We start from the raw sequence: 17,169 nt of genomic DNA, 5'->3' as shown, positions 1-17,169 counted from the left end.
CGTGGCATGACGACACGTCCCCAGTCCCGGAAACCCTCAGCATAGAATGCGGGTGCTGCAGGGAGATCACGGGGGGGGGGGGGGGTCCCATCGACTGGGGATCTTTGTTCTTTGAGAGAGCGGGGCGCCTCAGCAGTTGGACCCCCAGAAATTAGACACCTATCTCCTATCCTTTGGCTAGAGGATAAATTCTTTAACACCACAGTATTCCAACACTTTCCAATAAAACCAGCGCCACACCGGTCTTCGGGTTGTGCATGGTATTACATCTTGGCTCCTTTCACTTCAATGGAACTGAGCACAAGAGTGGTCCTACTTTTGGAATAAAGAAGCATTTTTTAATTTATTTTAAATAATTGATAAACCCAGTCTTCCTTATCATTACTTTCATGCGTTGGCACATGCCAGCCGCAGCCAGTTGGTGGCACCATTGATCACCAGACATAGTACGGGCATCCACCTTTCAGCCACAGGATGCCCCATGAAGGCAGTAGTATGACATGTCACTCCCCGAATCACATGCAGAGCCGTACACCTTAGAGCAGCGCTCTCCAAACTATTGACCTCCAGTTGTTGCAAAACTACAACTCCCAGCATGCCCGGACAGCCAACGGCTGTCCGGTCATGCTGGGAGTTGTAGTTTTGCAAAAGCTTTTGCTTAAAGCTTCCCGGTTTGGAATCTAAATATCAGTTTTGGATTGGAGAGCGACTAAAAAGCCTTTGTGTTTATCCTGGTCTGTTGTTTTCATTAGGCATCACATGACGCCCTCTTACCCCGTGTTTTGTCTCCCAGCGCGGTTTCCTTACGCAACACTACGGGTGCCAGCAGCAGGACACTCGCAAGCAGCTTATTTACGGTGCATACTTGTGGACGTAGTGTTTACGAACGTCACTTCCCTCCATACAAAAGCACCGTGTGAAATATCTATTTGTGTCTTTCCCGACAAGCGTTCCAAATAATCAAGTCTTTGTAGAGTTCAGATTTAGTAGGTTACTCTAGTTTCTTTCCATTAGTTTTTTAAAATTTTTTTTTTTTTGCGATTTTATTTTATTTTTTCAATATTATAATTTTTTTTAAAGCGCTTATCCAGGATTAGAAAAACATAACTGCTTTTGTCCACAAACAGTGCCACAGTTATCTTCAGGTTGGGTGTGGTATTACAACTCTTCCCCATTTACTTTAAAGGAGTACTCTGGTGCGTTATTTTTTTTTTATTTTTTTTTTTTTTTAAACCCTCTGTGCCCGGGTTGCCAAGCTCAACAAAACAAACTTTAACTCACTTTCCTACGTTCCCTACGTTGATATCTATGTCCCGTTCTCTGGGTCCCCGACTTCTTCCGCTTCCTGTAAGTCAGAGTCCCCCCTTGCGGCCGGTGATACGCTGAGTGTCAAGTGATTCTTCGACTTACAGGAAGTGGAAGAAGTCGGGTACCGGAGAACGTGACATCGATATCAGCGCAACGGGGGAACGTAGGAAGGGGAGTTAAAGGGGTTATCCAGGAACCTACTTATGAGCTTCTGAAGTTAAGGTTGTTCTTTTCTGTCTAAGTGCTCTCTGATGACACCTGTCTCGGGAACCGCCCAGTTTAGAAGCAAATCCCCATAGCAAACCTCTTCTAAACTGGGCGGTTCCCAAGACACGTGTCATCAGAGAGCACTTAGACAGAAAAGAACAACCTTAACTTCAGAAGCTCATAAGTACTGAAAGGATTAAGATTTTTTTAATAGAAGTAATTTACAAATCTGTTTAACTTTCTGGAGCCAGTTGATGTATTTAAAAAAAAAAAAGTTTTTCTTTCGCTTGGCAGCCTGGGCACATAGGGTTAAAAAAATAAAAAAATAAACACACCTGAGAACTTCTTTAATGGAACTTAGCACCACTCTTGTCTTCAGTTTGGGTTTGGTATTACAGCTATTTCTAAAGCAAATCGGCTTAGTTTTTCCTTAATTCTGTATAACCCCTTTAACCCCTTAAGGACTCAGGGTTTTTCCGTTTTTGCACTTTCGTTTTTTCCTTTTAAAAATCATAACCCTTTCAATTTTCCACCTAAAAATCCATATTATGGCTTATTTTTTGCGTCGCCAATTCTACTTTGCAGGGACATTAGTCATTTTACCCAAAAATGCACGGCGAAACGGAAAAAAAATCATTGTGCGACAAAATCGGAAAAAAAACGCCATTTTGTAACTTTTGGGGGCTTCTGTTTCTACGCAGTGCATATTTCGGTAAAAATTACACCTTATCATTATTCTGTAGGTCCATACGGTTAAAATGATCCCCTACTTATATAGGTTTGATTTTGTCGCACTTCTGGAAAAAATCATAACTACATGCAGGAAAATTTTTACGTTTAAAAATGTCATCTTCTGACCCCTATAACTTATTTTTCCACGTACAGGGCGGTATGAGGACTCATTTTTTGCGCCGTGATCTGAAGTTTTTATCGGTATGATTTTTGTTTTGATATGACTTTTTTTGATCACTTTTTATTCATTTTTTTAATGTTATAAAAAGTTACCAAAATACGCTTTTTTGGACTTTGGAATTTTTTTGCGCGTACGCCATTGACCGTACGGCTTAATTAATTATATATTTTTATAGTTCGGACATTTACGCACGCGGCGATACCACATATGTTTATTTTTACTGTTTTATTTTTTTTATGGGAAAAGGGGGGTGATTCAAACTTTTATTAGGGAAGGGGTTAAATGACCTTTTATTAACACTTTTTTTTTTACTTTTTTTTTGCAGTGTTATAAGTCCCATAGGGACCTATAACACTGCACACACTGATCTCTCATCCTGATCACTGGCGTGTATTAACACGCCTGTGATCAGCATTATCGGCGCTTGACTGCTCCTGCCTGGATCTCAGGCACGGAGCAGTCATTCGTCGATCGGACACCGAGGAGGCAGGTAAGAGCCCTCCCGGTGTCCGATCAGCTGTTCGGGACGCCGCGATTTCACCGCGGCGGTCCCGAACAGCCCGACTGAGCCGGGATACTTTCAGTTTCACTTTAGAAGCGGCGGTCAGCTTTGACTGCCGCTTCTAAAGGGTTAATACCGCACATCGCCGCGATCGGCAATGTGTGGTATTAGCCGCGGGTCCCGGCCATTGATTAGCGCCGGGACCCACGCGATATGATGCGGGATCGCGGCGCGATCCCGCTTCATATCGCAGGAGCCGGCGCAGGACGTAAATATACGTCCTGCGTCGTTAAGGGGTTAAAGGGTGGGTTTTTGATGCCAGGGATGGTGAGGATATGAAGTTTGTAAGTAAAGTAATCCCCAGGGTGGGGAGCTATGCTTACCTAGTCCCGTCGCTCTGGTCGCAGTGACCCCCTCTCTGTGTGATTGACAGCCTGTGTCACCGCTCTGCTCCTTCTGCTTAGGCAGCAGAGTGATGTCGCAGGCTGTCAATCACGTAAAGGGGGGCATCCCTACAGCCCCAAGCAAAGCTCCCTCCCCAGGGGACTACTTACGGAGCAGCGAGGGTGACTTACAAACTACTTTTATGTATGGTAAAATCTACTGCTTAGTGTCCTTTTAACGTTTAAATAGATACTGTCACTTAAAAAAAGAAACTTTTGATTGGTCGGGGTCTCTGTACGGAGACCCCTCCCCCAACTGTTCGCTTGGTGTAGCTGGAGGAAGCCTATGCTAAGCGCATTTACTCCATGATCTGTCTACACAACTGGAAGACTCCTAAAGAAAGCTTTTTGGCTTCTTCCATACCGTTCTAGCGATCAGTGTTTCCCAACCAGGGTGCCTCCAGCTGTTGCAAAACTACTAGTTTTGCAACAGCTGGAGGCACCCTGGTTGGGAAACACTGGTCTAAACCCTCTTTTTGATGTATTGTGTTTTACTATGATGAGCAATGGCAATAATAGAAGTCTTTTAGGGAATTTTAATTTAACATTTTTGTGCTTTTTTAAATTTCAGGTCTCCGTGTGAGTGGAGAGTTCATCACGTCCTATCCTCAGGTGGTTGTAGTCCGTGTGCCCACTCCCTGGGTGCAAAGTGACAGCGACATAACCGTCCTCAGGCACTTGGAAAAGATGGGTTGTCGACTGATGAACAGACCACAGGCCATTCTCAACTGTGTCAACAAGTTCTGGACATTTCAGGAGCTAGCTGGTCATGGCGTGCCCCTGCCAGATACGTTTTCTTATGGTGAGCATCTGCTTATCTGGTTTGCTGCTCACCAATACGCTTGGAACAGGGTAACAGGGTTGATGTTCCTGGAGGGATCCGCCAAATGGAAAAGGATTTAGGCAAACTAGAAGAATGGTCAGAACTCTGGCAACTGAAATTTAATGTGGATAATTGCAAGATAATGCACCTGGGGCATAAAAACCCTCGGGCAGAATATAGAATATTTGACACAACCCTGACCTCAGTATCTGAGGAAAGGGATTTAGGAGTAATTATTTCAGAAGACTTAAAGGTAGGAAGACAATGTAATAGAGCAGCAGGAAATGCTAGCAGAATGCTTGGATGTATAGGGAGAGGTATAAGCAGTAGAAAGAGAGAAGTGCTCATGGATGTATAGGGAGAGGTATAAGCAGTAGAAAGAGAGAAGTGCTCATGCCGCTGTACAGGACACTGGTGAGATCTCACTTGGAGTATTGTGCGCAGTACTGGAGGCCGTATCTCCAGAAGGATATAGATACTCTAGAGAGTTCAGAGAAGATACGAAACTAGTACATGGATTGTAGGATAAAACTTATCAGGAAAGGTTAAAGGACCTTAACATGTATAGAAGAAAGAGACAGAGGGGACATGATAGAGACTTTTATATACATAAAGGGAATCAACACAGTAAAGGGGGAGAGGAGATTTAAAAGAAAAACTACAAGAGGACATAGTTTTAAATTAGAGGGGCAAAGGTTTCTGCAGTAATATCAGGAAGTATTACTTTACTGAGAGAGTAGTGGATGCATGGAATAGCCTTCCTGCAGAAGTGGTCGCTGCAAATACAGTGAAGGAGTTTAAACATGCATGGGATAGGCATAAGGCTATCCTTCATATAAGATAGGGATAAGGCTATCCTTCATATAAGATAGGGATAAGGCTATCCTTCATATAAGATAGGGATAAGGCTATCCTTCATATAAGATAGGGATAAGGCTATCCTTCATATAAGATAGGGATAAGGCTTTCCTTCATATAAGATAGGGATAAGGCTATCCTTCATATAAGATAGGGATAAGGCTATCCTTCATATAAGATAGGGATAAGGCTATCCTTCATATAAGATAGGGATAAGGCTATCCTTCATATAAGATAGGGATAAGGACATCCTTCATATAAGATAGGGATAGGCATAAGGATATCCTTCATATAAGATAGGGATAGGCATAAGGATATCCTTCATATAAGATAGGGATAGGCATAAGGATATCCTTCATATAAGATAGGGATAGGCATAAGGATATCCTTCATATAAGATAGGGATAGGGATATCCTTCATATAAGATAGGGATAGGCATAAGGATATCCTTCATATAAGATAGGGATAGGCATAAGGATATCCTTCATATAAGATAGGGATAGGCATAAGGCAATTCTTCATATAAAATCGGCCAGGGACTATTGATAGTATTCAGATTATTGGTCAGACTAGATGGGCCGAATGGTTCTTATCTGCCGACACATTCTGTTTCTATGGGAGCGGGTTTCTTATGGAGTCTCCTGTTGACGTGAATGTGCTTATTTCACAGGTGGTCATGAAAACTTCTCCAAAATGATTGATGAGGCCGAAGTCTTGGAATTCCCCATGGTGGTTAAGAACACCCGGGGGCATAGAGGTAAGTCACATGATTCAAGAGGCAGCCTTTTAGATATCCGTGCACCTTCATTGCTTTATTCACTTTCATGACAAATTACTATAGTGCAGCATTTCTCTAAATTACTTACATTTTTAATTTGGCACCAGATACCTTTACCGGCCGACAGTTCTGCACAGTATTAGGAGGTATAGCTTCCCGCTCCATCTCCACATCACAAGACCCGGCGCCGTAAAATCACACTACAACGGGCGCTATGCGATCTCCTAATGCACCATTTTATGTGACTGGGAGAACGTGTACACGGAAAAGCTATTCTGGCGCTAACTTAAAAATCCAAGTCCTTAAGTCCATCCGACTGTTATTTAAAGCGTACCTTGTATTAGGAAAAATTACTATAGAAAAATCATGCACAGTGCTGCACTAAAGTGCAGCACTGTGCATGATTTTTCTATAGTAATTTTTCCTAATACAAGGTACGCTTTAACTGTCGGATGGACAGTCCTTCCACCGGCAGCCATTACCTCTACGTGCATTTGTACGCCTGGCTAGGCAGATCATTCGTGTGTTTTCCATGAGGAGAGGGGAGAAAGGTGCTTATTTCTGGAGAGGACCAAAGATCAGATGTTGAAATTTAACATGTCTGACTCTTCTTTCCCCTGACATCCTCTTTTTTTTTTTTTTTTTTGTGCCTTATACAGAGTCAGGTTTGTCTGTCTTTTGATAATGTATATACATCACTCATATCCTTTTAATTCTACTTTAGGTAAGGCTGTGTTTTTAGCCCGGGATAAGCATCACCTGGCTGACCTGAGTCATCTCATCCGGCATGAAGCCCCCTACCTGTTCCAGAAATACGTGGAGGAGTCGCACGGCCGGGACGTGAGAGTCATTGTAGTCGGTGGCCGTGTGATCGGCACCATGCTGCGGTGCTCTACTGACGGCAGAATGCAAAGCAACTGCTCACTAGGTATATGAAAAAAACTTGTTGCTCCTCTTTCCATTCATTAAGGAGGGATTATCCAGGAATTGGGGAAGAAACAGGAGCCAATTGCTATTAAAAACTGCTATTAAAGGGGTACTCCGCCCCTAGACATCTTATCCCCTATCCAAAGGATAGGGATAAGATGTCAGTACGCCGTGGTCCCACTGCTGGGGACCCTCGGGATTGCCGCTGCGGCACCTCGCTGTCATTACTGCACAGACAGAGTTCGCTCTGCACGTAATGACAGGCAGTACAGGGGCTGGAACATCGTTACGTCATGGCTCCGCCCCTCGTGACGTCTCGGCCCGCCCCCTCAACACGAGTCTATGGAAGGGGGCGTGGCGTTTGTCACGCCCCTGCCATAGACTTGTATTAAGGGGGCGGGTCGTGAAGTCATGAGGGGCAGAGCCATGACGTCACGCTGCTCCGTCCCCTGTATCGCCCGTCATTACACACAGAGTGAACTCGCTCTGTGCTGTAATGATGGCGGGGTGCCGCAGCGGCGATCCCGGGTGTCCCCAGCAGCGGGACTGTGGCGATCTGACATCTTATCCCCTATCCTTTGGATAGGGGATAAGATGTCTAGGAGCGGAGTACCCCTTTAAAAACAGCACCACACCTGTCTTTGGGTTGTGTGTGGTATTACAGTGTGGCTCCATTCTCTTCAATAGAATTGTGCTGCAACAAGCGTGCTGCTGTTTTTGTAAGAAATCGTCTTTTTTTTTATTTTATTTTTATATATATATATATATATATATATATATATATATATATATATATATATATATATATACACACACACACACATATACACACATACATTTTAATAAACTTTGAATTTCACAGCCGCAGGAACCTTGATGGCATTTATACGGTTTGAGTCTCTCATGTCTTTACCTGACCACATCACCGTTCCTATAGTCCCTTATAATTCTAATATCCTTTCCCTTCTCTTTTGTTGAACAGGAGGCATTGGAGTGATGTGCACGCTCAGCGAGCAGGGCAAGCAACTGGCCATTCAAGTCTCCAACATCTTGGGAATGGATGTGTGTGGCATTGATTTGCTCACCAAAGAAGACGGCTCCTTTTGTGTCTGCGAGGCCAATGCAAACGTGGGCTTTATTGCGTTCGACAAAGCTTGCAACATGGACGTAGCCTCCATGATCGCTGACTATGCCCTTTCGCTTCTGCCAAGTCGACTGACCAGAAGAATGTCCCTCCTTTCTGTCGTGTCCAGCGCGAGCGAGACGAGCGAGCCCGAGCTGCCTGGCGGAACCTCCGGCACGGGCGTTGACGTGCCCGCTCCTCTCCTCCATCACCATGAAGCCGGAGACAGCATGAGTGCCAGCTCCAGCTCTGTGGACAGTGATCCTGACACTGCCACCGAGAGGGAGCTCCTCACCAAGAGCGCCATCTTTAACATGAACCAGCTTCTTGCCAGCGAAATCAAGCTCTTGGTGGAATAGAAGATCGGAATGGGGATGGGGGGGGGGGGGGGGTTGTGAAAAGTGGGTGGGATGGGGTTGGGGAGCGGGGGGGGTTATGGGGAGGGGAAGGGCATCTAGCACGTGTAAATATTGTAGGGGCCATTACTGCTGGTGTTTGGGGGGGGGGGGAGGGGTTTTGGGATTCGGGATGGTCTGGGGTGGGTAAAAAAAAAAAAACAGGATCCCTGTTGTAAATGAGGCTGCACCACTGAGCTATGAATTTGGGGAGTGGGGAAGGTAGTAGCAAGGAGATTTCTTCCATATTACATTGCACAGATATTTAAAGGAGAAGTATAAGTAGATTTTTATTTTTTATTATAATTTTTTTTATTTTATTTTTTGCTCAATTATTGCTGAACGCTGCAACTTAATCCGTTCTCCATTTGCAAAGTTCACATTCGGATAATAATTTTTTTAAATTTCTAATAGGAACATCGCGTAAGTAAATCCGGAGAGCCATCTTCTACTGGTATCTTCATGTGGCGGATGCAAAGTTTGAGCAAAGTGTGTGTTTTTTTTTTTAATTTTTTTTTATCATCTTTAAACTTTTTTTCTCTCTCGCCATTGAGCTTAAATAATAGCTTTTTAAAAAATTTTTTTTTTTTTCGAGTACAAATATCCTGATATCTAAGCTACAGTTGTTGAGCTCAGTGGCGCGAGGGGGGGGGGGGGGGTTTATAGATGGTAAATGTAGTATTATACTTCACCTTTAGATGGTGTAGATTAGGTCTGCTTGAGTCTATAGATCAGCTGTCAACAAGCAAGACCTTCAGCTGTTGCAAAACTACAACTCCCAGCATGCCCGGACAGCCGTTGGCTGTCCGGGCATGCTGGGAGTTGTAGTTTTGCAACAGCTAGAGGTCAGCAGTTTTGGAGAGCATGTGTTCCGGTAACAGGGAACACTCCAAACACGGATTGTCTGGCTTGGAATACACCCGCGCCCGTTCTTTGTAATTTGGAAACGGTTGAAAGGGGGGGGGGGGAGGCTTCTTCTGTTAAAGGGAACCGTCTGCATTTAAGGCATGTTGGCCCTGCCGGACCCGCTCGTGCAGATTACTGACTAGTTTGGAGGGGGAGGGACTCGTTCCCCCTCCTTGTCGTTCTGCCGTCCTGGGAATCCGCGGAGTCCGCTTGCAGACTCGGGGTGACGTTATATCTTCTATCCTGTATCTTCAGCATATTTGCATGTGCATGAACAGGTATTCCCTCCATTTTTCCTATTCCAGCAATGTCTATGGGGCACATGAGAGCGAATGGTTAAAGTGATATTCCCTTTTTTGTCATTGGAAGGGGACTGAGGTGTCTAATACATTCCTAAGACGTCTTATTGATGGTCTTACTTGATTATACCACTTTTTTTTTTTAAAATAAAGGTCTTAAGAAATATCTAGCGCCCCCCCCTATATACCGTCAAGTACCTTTTTTAATTTCTCCTGTGGAGTCCCAGATATATCCCAATGATACTGAATATCACTTAACCTTGGTGGCCATCGAAATTGCCTGCTTTCTCTTCCATTGTGCCTCATAACCTGCCCGTCCCTCCTTAGATCTGCTTGGGGACCTAATGGGGTTAGCCATTGTCTGCAGGCGCTATATAAGGCTTCGGTTACTGAATCTAGTGCATTGTTTCCCAACCAGGGTGCCTCCAGCTGTTGCAAAACTACAACTCCCAGCATGCCCGGACAGCCTTCGGCTGTCCGGGCATGCTGGGAGTTGTAGTTTTGCAACAGTTGGAGGCACCCTGGTTGGGAAACACTGCGCTAGAGGATATGGCAGTGGTCTCTAAACTGTGGACCTCCAGCTGTTGCAAAACTACAACTTACAGCATACCCGTACAGCCAAAGGCTTTAGTTGTAGTTCTGCAACGGCTGTAGTTGTAGATTTGCAACAGCTGGAGGCACCCTTGCTGCGAAACACTGTGTGCTAGACGCTATGCCAGTGGTCTCTAAACTGTGGACCTCCAGCTGTTGCCAAAACTACAACTTCCAGCATGCCCAGACAGCCGAAGGCTTTAGTTGTAGTTTTGAAACAGCTGGAGGTACCCTTGCAGGAAAACACTGCTAGAGGATATGGCAGTGGTCTCTAAACTGTGGAGCTCCAGCTGTTGCAAAACTACAACTTCCAGCATAGCCGCACAGCCGAAGGCTTTAGTTGTAGTTTTGAAACAGCTGGAGGTACCCTTGCAGGAAAACACTGCTAGAGGATATGGCAGTGGTCTCTAAACTGTGGAGCTCCAGCTGTTGCAAAACTACAACTTCCAGCATAGCCGCACAGCCGAAGGCTTTAGTTAGTTTTGCAACAGCTGTAGTTGTTGTTTTGCAACAGCTGGAGGCACCCTTGCTGCGAAACACTGTGTGCTAGAGGATATGGCAGTGGTCTCTAAACTGTGGACCTCCAGCTGTTGCCAAAACTACAACTCCCTGCATGTCCGGATGGCCTTCAGCAGTCTTTACATGCTGGAAGTTGTTGTTTTGCAACAGCTGGAGATTCACAATTTTAGAGACCACTGGGATATGGATATCTGAATGTTAGTTGAAGCCGCACAGTTCTGCTGCCACAATGGTCGCCCCTCAATTCTTAAAACTCCACTCTGCCTGTAGCAAATGCTTCCGTATACCCCCCCCCACCCCCCGCCCCCCTTAAATCTCCCCATACTGTTCATTCTAGGCACATTGTCCGAACGCCCCCTGTATAAGATCTCCTATATATATATATATATATATGTATGTATATATGTTATGCACAAGAACTTCTATGGTTTACTGTTATGCAACCCCTTTTACTACTGGAATAATTCTTGCAAAAAAAAGAAACAAATGCGTTGCAAGTAGTCGGATCATGTAAAAGCAGTGCCTCTGGCAGTGAAGGGGGGGGTCTCTGCTCCTTCCCCACTTTCATTCGTTAACCCTTTTACCGCTGTCTGCTCCAGCAGCTGTAGGGGTTAATAGCAGTGTTATATGATACTGTTTTTTATTGCATTTGAAAAAGTGTATTTTTTTTTATTTTTATTTTTTTTTACACCCAGGTTGCTGCTTTCATTTTTTTTTTTTTTATGTTGCACTGGATGAAGTGGAATAAGGGAGCCTAGTGTTTTTTTTTTTTGTTTAGGGTGTTACCCATTGTATTTGTCGTCCTCTTGCTGCAGGGTTTTTAGTGTATAATGCATTACCCTCCCCCCCCACCCCACCACCCCTCCTCCTCCTCCTCGTCTCTTTAGGCCAGTGGTCTTCAACCTGCGGACCTCCACATGTTGCAAAACTACAACTCCCAGCATGCCCGGACAGCCGTTGGCTGTCCGGGCATGCTGGGAGTTGTAGTTTTGCAACATTTGGAGGTCCGCAGGTTGGAGACCACTGCTTTAGGCAATGTCATCAGTAATTTAACAACATGGGCTTTTTGAATTTCTTTTTTTGTCTTGTTCACAGTGCTCTCTGCTGACCCCTCTGTCAGTGTCAGGAACTGTCCAGAGTAGCATAGGTTTCCTATGGGGATTTTCTCCTGCTCTGGGACAGTTCCTGATACGGGCATCAGGTGTCAGCAGAGAGCACTGTGGACAAGACACAAAAAAAAAATAAAAAAATTCAAAAAGAAAATAATTTCCTCTGTAGCATACAGCTGCTAAAAGGTACAGGAAGGGTAAAGATTTTTTTAATAGAAGTAATTTACTAATCTGTTTAACTTTCTGGCACCAGTTGATTTAAAAATAAAAGTTTTCCACTAGAGTACCCCTTTAAAAAAAAAAAAAAAAAATTAAGAAAAATGGGAATGTAGAGAGATTCTAGTCAGATATTCAGTGTACAGTCGCCACCACCGGAAGCTTTTGACGCTAGTATTACGCTGACGTGCGCCACTGTGAAATTCGGCAGCGTGCAGGATGCAGCAGAATCCCATTAAAGACATTGGGAGGCTGCTGCATCAGATTTTACCCGCTTGGATATACTGTAGTGTGAGTGTAGCCTTGAGTGTCATAAAAAAAATAAAAATTAATTTTGACAAATTTTTACCTGTCGGGGTCCTGGGTGCGGAGACCCCCTCCGATCACTAAAAAGAGCCAAGAGAAGAGCTCAGCTAAGTGCTTCTCTCCTAGTCTGTCTGCAGGAGACTGAATCCATAGACTACTAGTCTTCAAACTATGTACCTCCAGCTGTTGCAAAACTATATAGCTCCCGGCATGCTGGGAGTTGTAGTTTTGCAACACGTGGAGGTCCGCGATTTGAAGACCACTGGCATAGACTTTCTAAAGCAGTGTTTCCCAACTAGTGAGCCTCCAGCTGTTGCAAAACTACAACTCCCAGCATGCCGGGACAGCCTTAGGGCTGTAGTTTTGCAACAGCTGAAGGCACCCTGGATGGGAAACACTGCTCTATAGAAACAGAACTTCTCGCGGCTCGTTCTAGCAATCTGGGGGAGGGGGGGGGGTCTCGTCACCAAGACCCCAACCAAATAACTTTTTTCACATCCAAAATTAAAGGGGTTATCCAGGAAAACTTTTTTTATATATCAACTGGCTCCAGAAAGTTAAACAGATTTGTAAATTACTTCTATAAAAAAAAATCTTAATCCTTTCAGTACTTATGAGCTTCTGAAGTTAAGGTTGTTCTTTTCTGTCTAAATCCTCTCTGATGACACCTGTCTCGGGAAACGCCCAGTTTAGAAGAGGTTTGCTCTGGGGATTTGCTTCTAAGCTGGGCGTTTCCCGAGACAAGTGTCATCAGAGAGCACTTAGACAGAAAAGAACAACCTTAATCCTTTCAGTACTTATGAGCTTCTGAAGTTAAGATATTTTAATAGAAGTAATTTACAAATCTGTTTAACTTTCTGGAGCCAGTTGATATATATATATATAAAAATTTTTTTTTTTTTTTTTTCCTGGATAAACCCTTTAAAGGTCGTATCCAAGAATAGAAAAGAACAGAGCTAATTTCTTCACAAAAAAAGCGCCGCCACCCCTGTCCTTAGGCTGTCTTTTGGTATTACAGCTTGGCTCAGTGGAACTGAGCTGCAATACTACACGCAACCTGAGGACAGGGGTGGCACATTTTTTTCTTAATCAATTTTTTTTATTTTTTATTCTGGACAACCCATTTTTGCGTAAACGGGAAAACTTTCAACCTTTTCCCTCTAGGATTATATTTTGTCATCCAAGATTTCGGATCGCATAATATTGCGTTAAGTGATCTTGCTGGTTAACTTCTGGCCTTTTGCATATCCCTTTAAAATCCCCCTTATGTATTGTGTTTTTTTTATTTTTTTACCTCCCCGGCTGCGGACCTATTTTAAGATCTCAGTCTGACTAGTAACCCGCAGATCCACCATTAGCACGAGGGAGGGAAACAATTACAGGGGGAGGACAATAGGGATCAGGGGAAAAAAAAAAGAAATGGAACCGATCTATGGAAAACTTTTATTTCTATTCTATCAGGCCTAAGCAAGAATTCGTATTGTCTTAAGGGGTGAGTGGGGGAAGGGAAGACTTGCAGCTGGTTTCTTACACGCCTACCTCCTTCCCTGTCCCTTTTTTATTATTATTATTTTTTATTTATTTTTTTCATTTTTTTTTTTTTTTTTTTTTTTTTGGTCAGTAATTTCTATAGCCCTTACTAAAAACACCCAAACACTACAGGGGGCCTCTACCTTGTCCCACTCCCTTCATTTCAGTGCTACATAATTAATATTATTTTTTTTTTATATAAATATTTTTTTTTTTTATTCTTATTTAAGCCAACAGCCAAAAAACATTTAAGTATGAAATGAAAAAAAGCTGGAATGTAATAAATTGTCAACTATGAAAAAACTGAATCTCGTCCCTTTTGATGATTTTACTGTGAATTTTTAGGCTTTGTGCCCTTGATTCGGGGCCCGACACACGGATAGAAGTGTGAGCCGTTATTCAATTTTTTTTTTTTTTTGGGGGGGGGAGGGGGGAGTGTAATATCCCTAAAAGTGTATAATGTAAATGGGATCGGCAAAGACATAAACGTGATAACGTTTGGCAATTAAAGTGAAAAAGATTAAAAATAAATAAAATGTATTCTGTAGCTTTTGGGTGCATTAGAATTGTCATATGTACATCAGTGTTTCCCAACCAGTGTGCCTCCAGCTGTTGCAAAACTACAACTCCCAGCATGCCCGGACAGCCTTCGGCTGTCCGGGCATGCTGGGAGTTGTAGTTTTGCAACAGCTGGAGGCACACTGTTTGGGAAACACTGATGTATGGTATCACTGTCCATCTGTGTTGGTAGAAGATGCTAGTAAGAACATGTCATAGGTAGGTAGCCTGACATGTGGCCTTTGGTTTTCTCAATGAAGATGCATTCTTGGTCTAAGCTTTCCTTTCATTGGTTGTGGAGGACTGAACCAAATTCGCAATCTTGACCCTAGTACGGTGTCAAAAGTGATAACGTTTCCTTACGCCTCAGGAGGTTACATTTTATTGTACATATTAGGGCGTATTCGGGCTACAGAATGTCCCCCTGGAAAAATTCTGAGCGGACATTCTCTGCACAGCAGCTCTGACTCGGACATGCACGGTCACTAGAGATGAGCGAACTTACAGTAAATTCGATTCGTCACGCACTTCTCGGCTCGGCAGTTGATGACTTTTCCTGCATAAATTAGTTCAGCTTTCAGGTGCGCCGGTGGGCTGGAAAAGGTGGATACAGTCCTAGGAAAGAGTCTCCTAGGAAGAGTGTCCTAGGAAAGAGTTTTTACTAAAAAAAAAATCTATAAAAAAGACTTTAATGCTGTGTGTGTGTGTGTGTGTGTGTGTGTATAGATATATATTTATATATATATATATAGATAGATATATAGATAGATATATAGATAGATATATATAAGATAGATATATAATATAGATATATATATATATATATATATAATATAGATATATAGATATATATATATAGCATTAGTCTTTTATTTTTATTTTTTTTAGTAAAAAGGGCAGTCTCTCGCCCATTTTACAAGAAAAAATACTTTAATGCTGTGTATGTGTGTGTGTGTATATAGATAGAGAGATAGATAGAGATAGATATATAGATATAGATATATATAGATATAGATCTAGATATATAGATATATAGATATAGATTAGTTAGGAGTAGCCGTATTAGTCCAGTGATGCAAAAAGCAAAATCATCGGTTGTTAAGCGGCTGTATAGTCCAATAAAAAAGGTATTACAAGATACTGCCACTACCGATGATTTTGCTTTTTTTTATATATATATATATATATATATATATATATCTATCTATCATTAGTTTTTTTTTTTTTTTCTTCAGTAAAAAGGGCAGTCTCTCATTTTACTTGAAAAAACTTTAATGCTGTGTGTGTGTATGTGTATATATATATGTATATGTGTGTGTGTGTATAATATATATATATATATATATATATATATATATATATATATATATATATATATATATATATATATTTTTTTTTTTATATATATTTATATATATTTATAATTATAATATATAAAAAATGATTACATTTAGAAACAACTTAGATTGTAGGTGCAAGTATATCTGGGATTGCAAAATTACATTTAGGGTAGGTTCACACAGCGTTAAAAGAAAAAAAAAAAAAGGTTCATGACTTAGAACACCGATTACTGTAATTGCAGTCAAGCAAAAATATATACAGAAGCGCTGCAGCTCCGTGACGTTATCCACTCTGGCTCGCGCGGCTAATAATCCTCTGTTGGCAGGATCTCTGACTCATTTGTTTCATCAGACGTCAGCTCGGTGCCGCAGTCTAGTGCTAAACGCTTTTCTGTATCGTGGCGGAACAAATGCATAATTTGTCCTGGGCTTGTCCTGATCTCGAGAGTCTACTCTATTAATGAAGCAGGACATGTCCGTGTCCTTCTAGCCTAGGAAATGGAAGCTCCTGAGATGCTCTATAGCAGTGTTTCCTCACCAGTGAGCCTCCAGCTGTTGCAAATCTACAACTCTCAGCATGCCCGGACAGCCGAAGGCTGTCCGGGCATGCTGGGAGTTGTAGTTTTGCAACAGCTGGAGGCACACTGGTTGAGAAATGCTGCTTTTTGAGAAGTCAAAGACCACATCCAAGGCTTTACCAACCATACCTGTAGATAGTAGTAGCATGTTACAATTATTTCTAGGATTGTGGGTGGCTTTTATACCTTTATTTATTTTTATTTTTTTTTAAGTTGCATTTTTTTGTGTGGTTTTATAAGCAAAAGCCAGATGTGGATCCAGTAGGAAGTGTAAATTTAATTTCTCATCCCCCTTGGATTTGCTTCTGGCTTTTGGGGGAAAAAAACTGCAAGGTGTTTTAAAAAAAAAAAAAAATTACCAACGTTTCGAAGGCTTGTTAGGGTGTTTTTTTTCCCCCCATGTTTTTATGGCTTTCCCTGATTTGATTACAAAGGTGTTTCCTCCAAAGTTGACCAGGTTCTGAACACATTGCCTATGACGCGTCCGCTCGACCGTATTGAAAAGTCCTAACATTTTGTTTTAAGTTGCTGTATTGAAGACACTTGTGTGTAAAACAAAGAAAAAAAGCCAAAAAATCCTTTCTAAATTTTAGCTTCTTTCTTGTGACTTTGTAGTTTTCTCCTGGAAGATGGCGTTGCCAGTCCCTGTCTTGAAATGCTCATCCAATAGGGGGGGAAAAAAAAAACCCGCAATGGATGGAAAACGTAGAATTGTGTACAGAATGGCAGCCATGTTGTGTGGGTCTTGTCACGTGCTGGAAATATGACCAGAGAATGAAGAACCAGAAAAAGGCGTTAGGAGCTTTATAGAGGGGTCTCTCGACAGATGCAGAACCCGCTGGAGACGAGTTAAAGCGAGAAAGACGTGTCTAGACCTCGCTGGACGGGAAACGAGAGAAAATGCAGATGATCAGCCAGAGGGAGGTGTATATAGATATC

At 42.5% G+C, this 17,169-nt stretch overlaps 1 protein-coding gene across 3 annotated transcripts in view; it reads left to right on the top strand.

Moving 5' to 3' along the window:
* RIMKLB (ribosomal modification protein rimK like family member B) overlaps positions 1–8,247 on the top strand; it is a 47,390-nt gene extending 39,143 nt beyond the window's left edge. For all 3 annotated transcript variants that reach the window (XM_056532363.1, XM_056532365.1, XM_056532364.1), the window contains exons 4-7: positions 3,945–4,175; positions 5,726–5,812; positions 6,558–6,761; positions 7,743–8,247. In XM_056532363.1, coding sequence (XP_056388338.1) covers positions 3,945–4,175; positions 5,726–5,812; positions 6,558–6,761; positions 7,743–8,242 — 1,022 coding nt within the window. In that variant the 3' untranslated portion in view covers positions 8,243–8,247. The remainder of the gene's footprint in view (positions 1–3,944; positions 4,176–5,725; positions 5,813–6,557; positions 6,762–7,742) is intronic.
* Positions 8,248–17,169: the final 8,922 nt, after the last annotated feature.

Source organism: Hyla sarda, chromosome 7, assembly GCF_029499605.1.
Source record: "Hyla sarda isolate aHylSar1 chromosome 7, aHylSar1.hap1, whole genome shotgun sequence".
NCBI lineage: Eukaryota > Metazoa > Chordata > Amphibia > Anura > Hylidae > Hyla > Hyla sarda.
The sequence above is the reverse complement of the archived record's forward strand: the minus strand, read 5'-3'. Positions and strand labels throughout refer to the sequence as shown.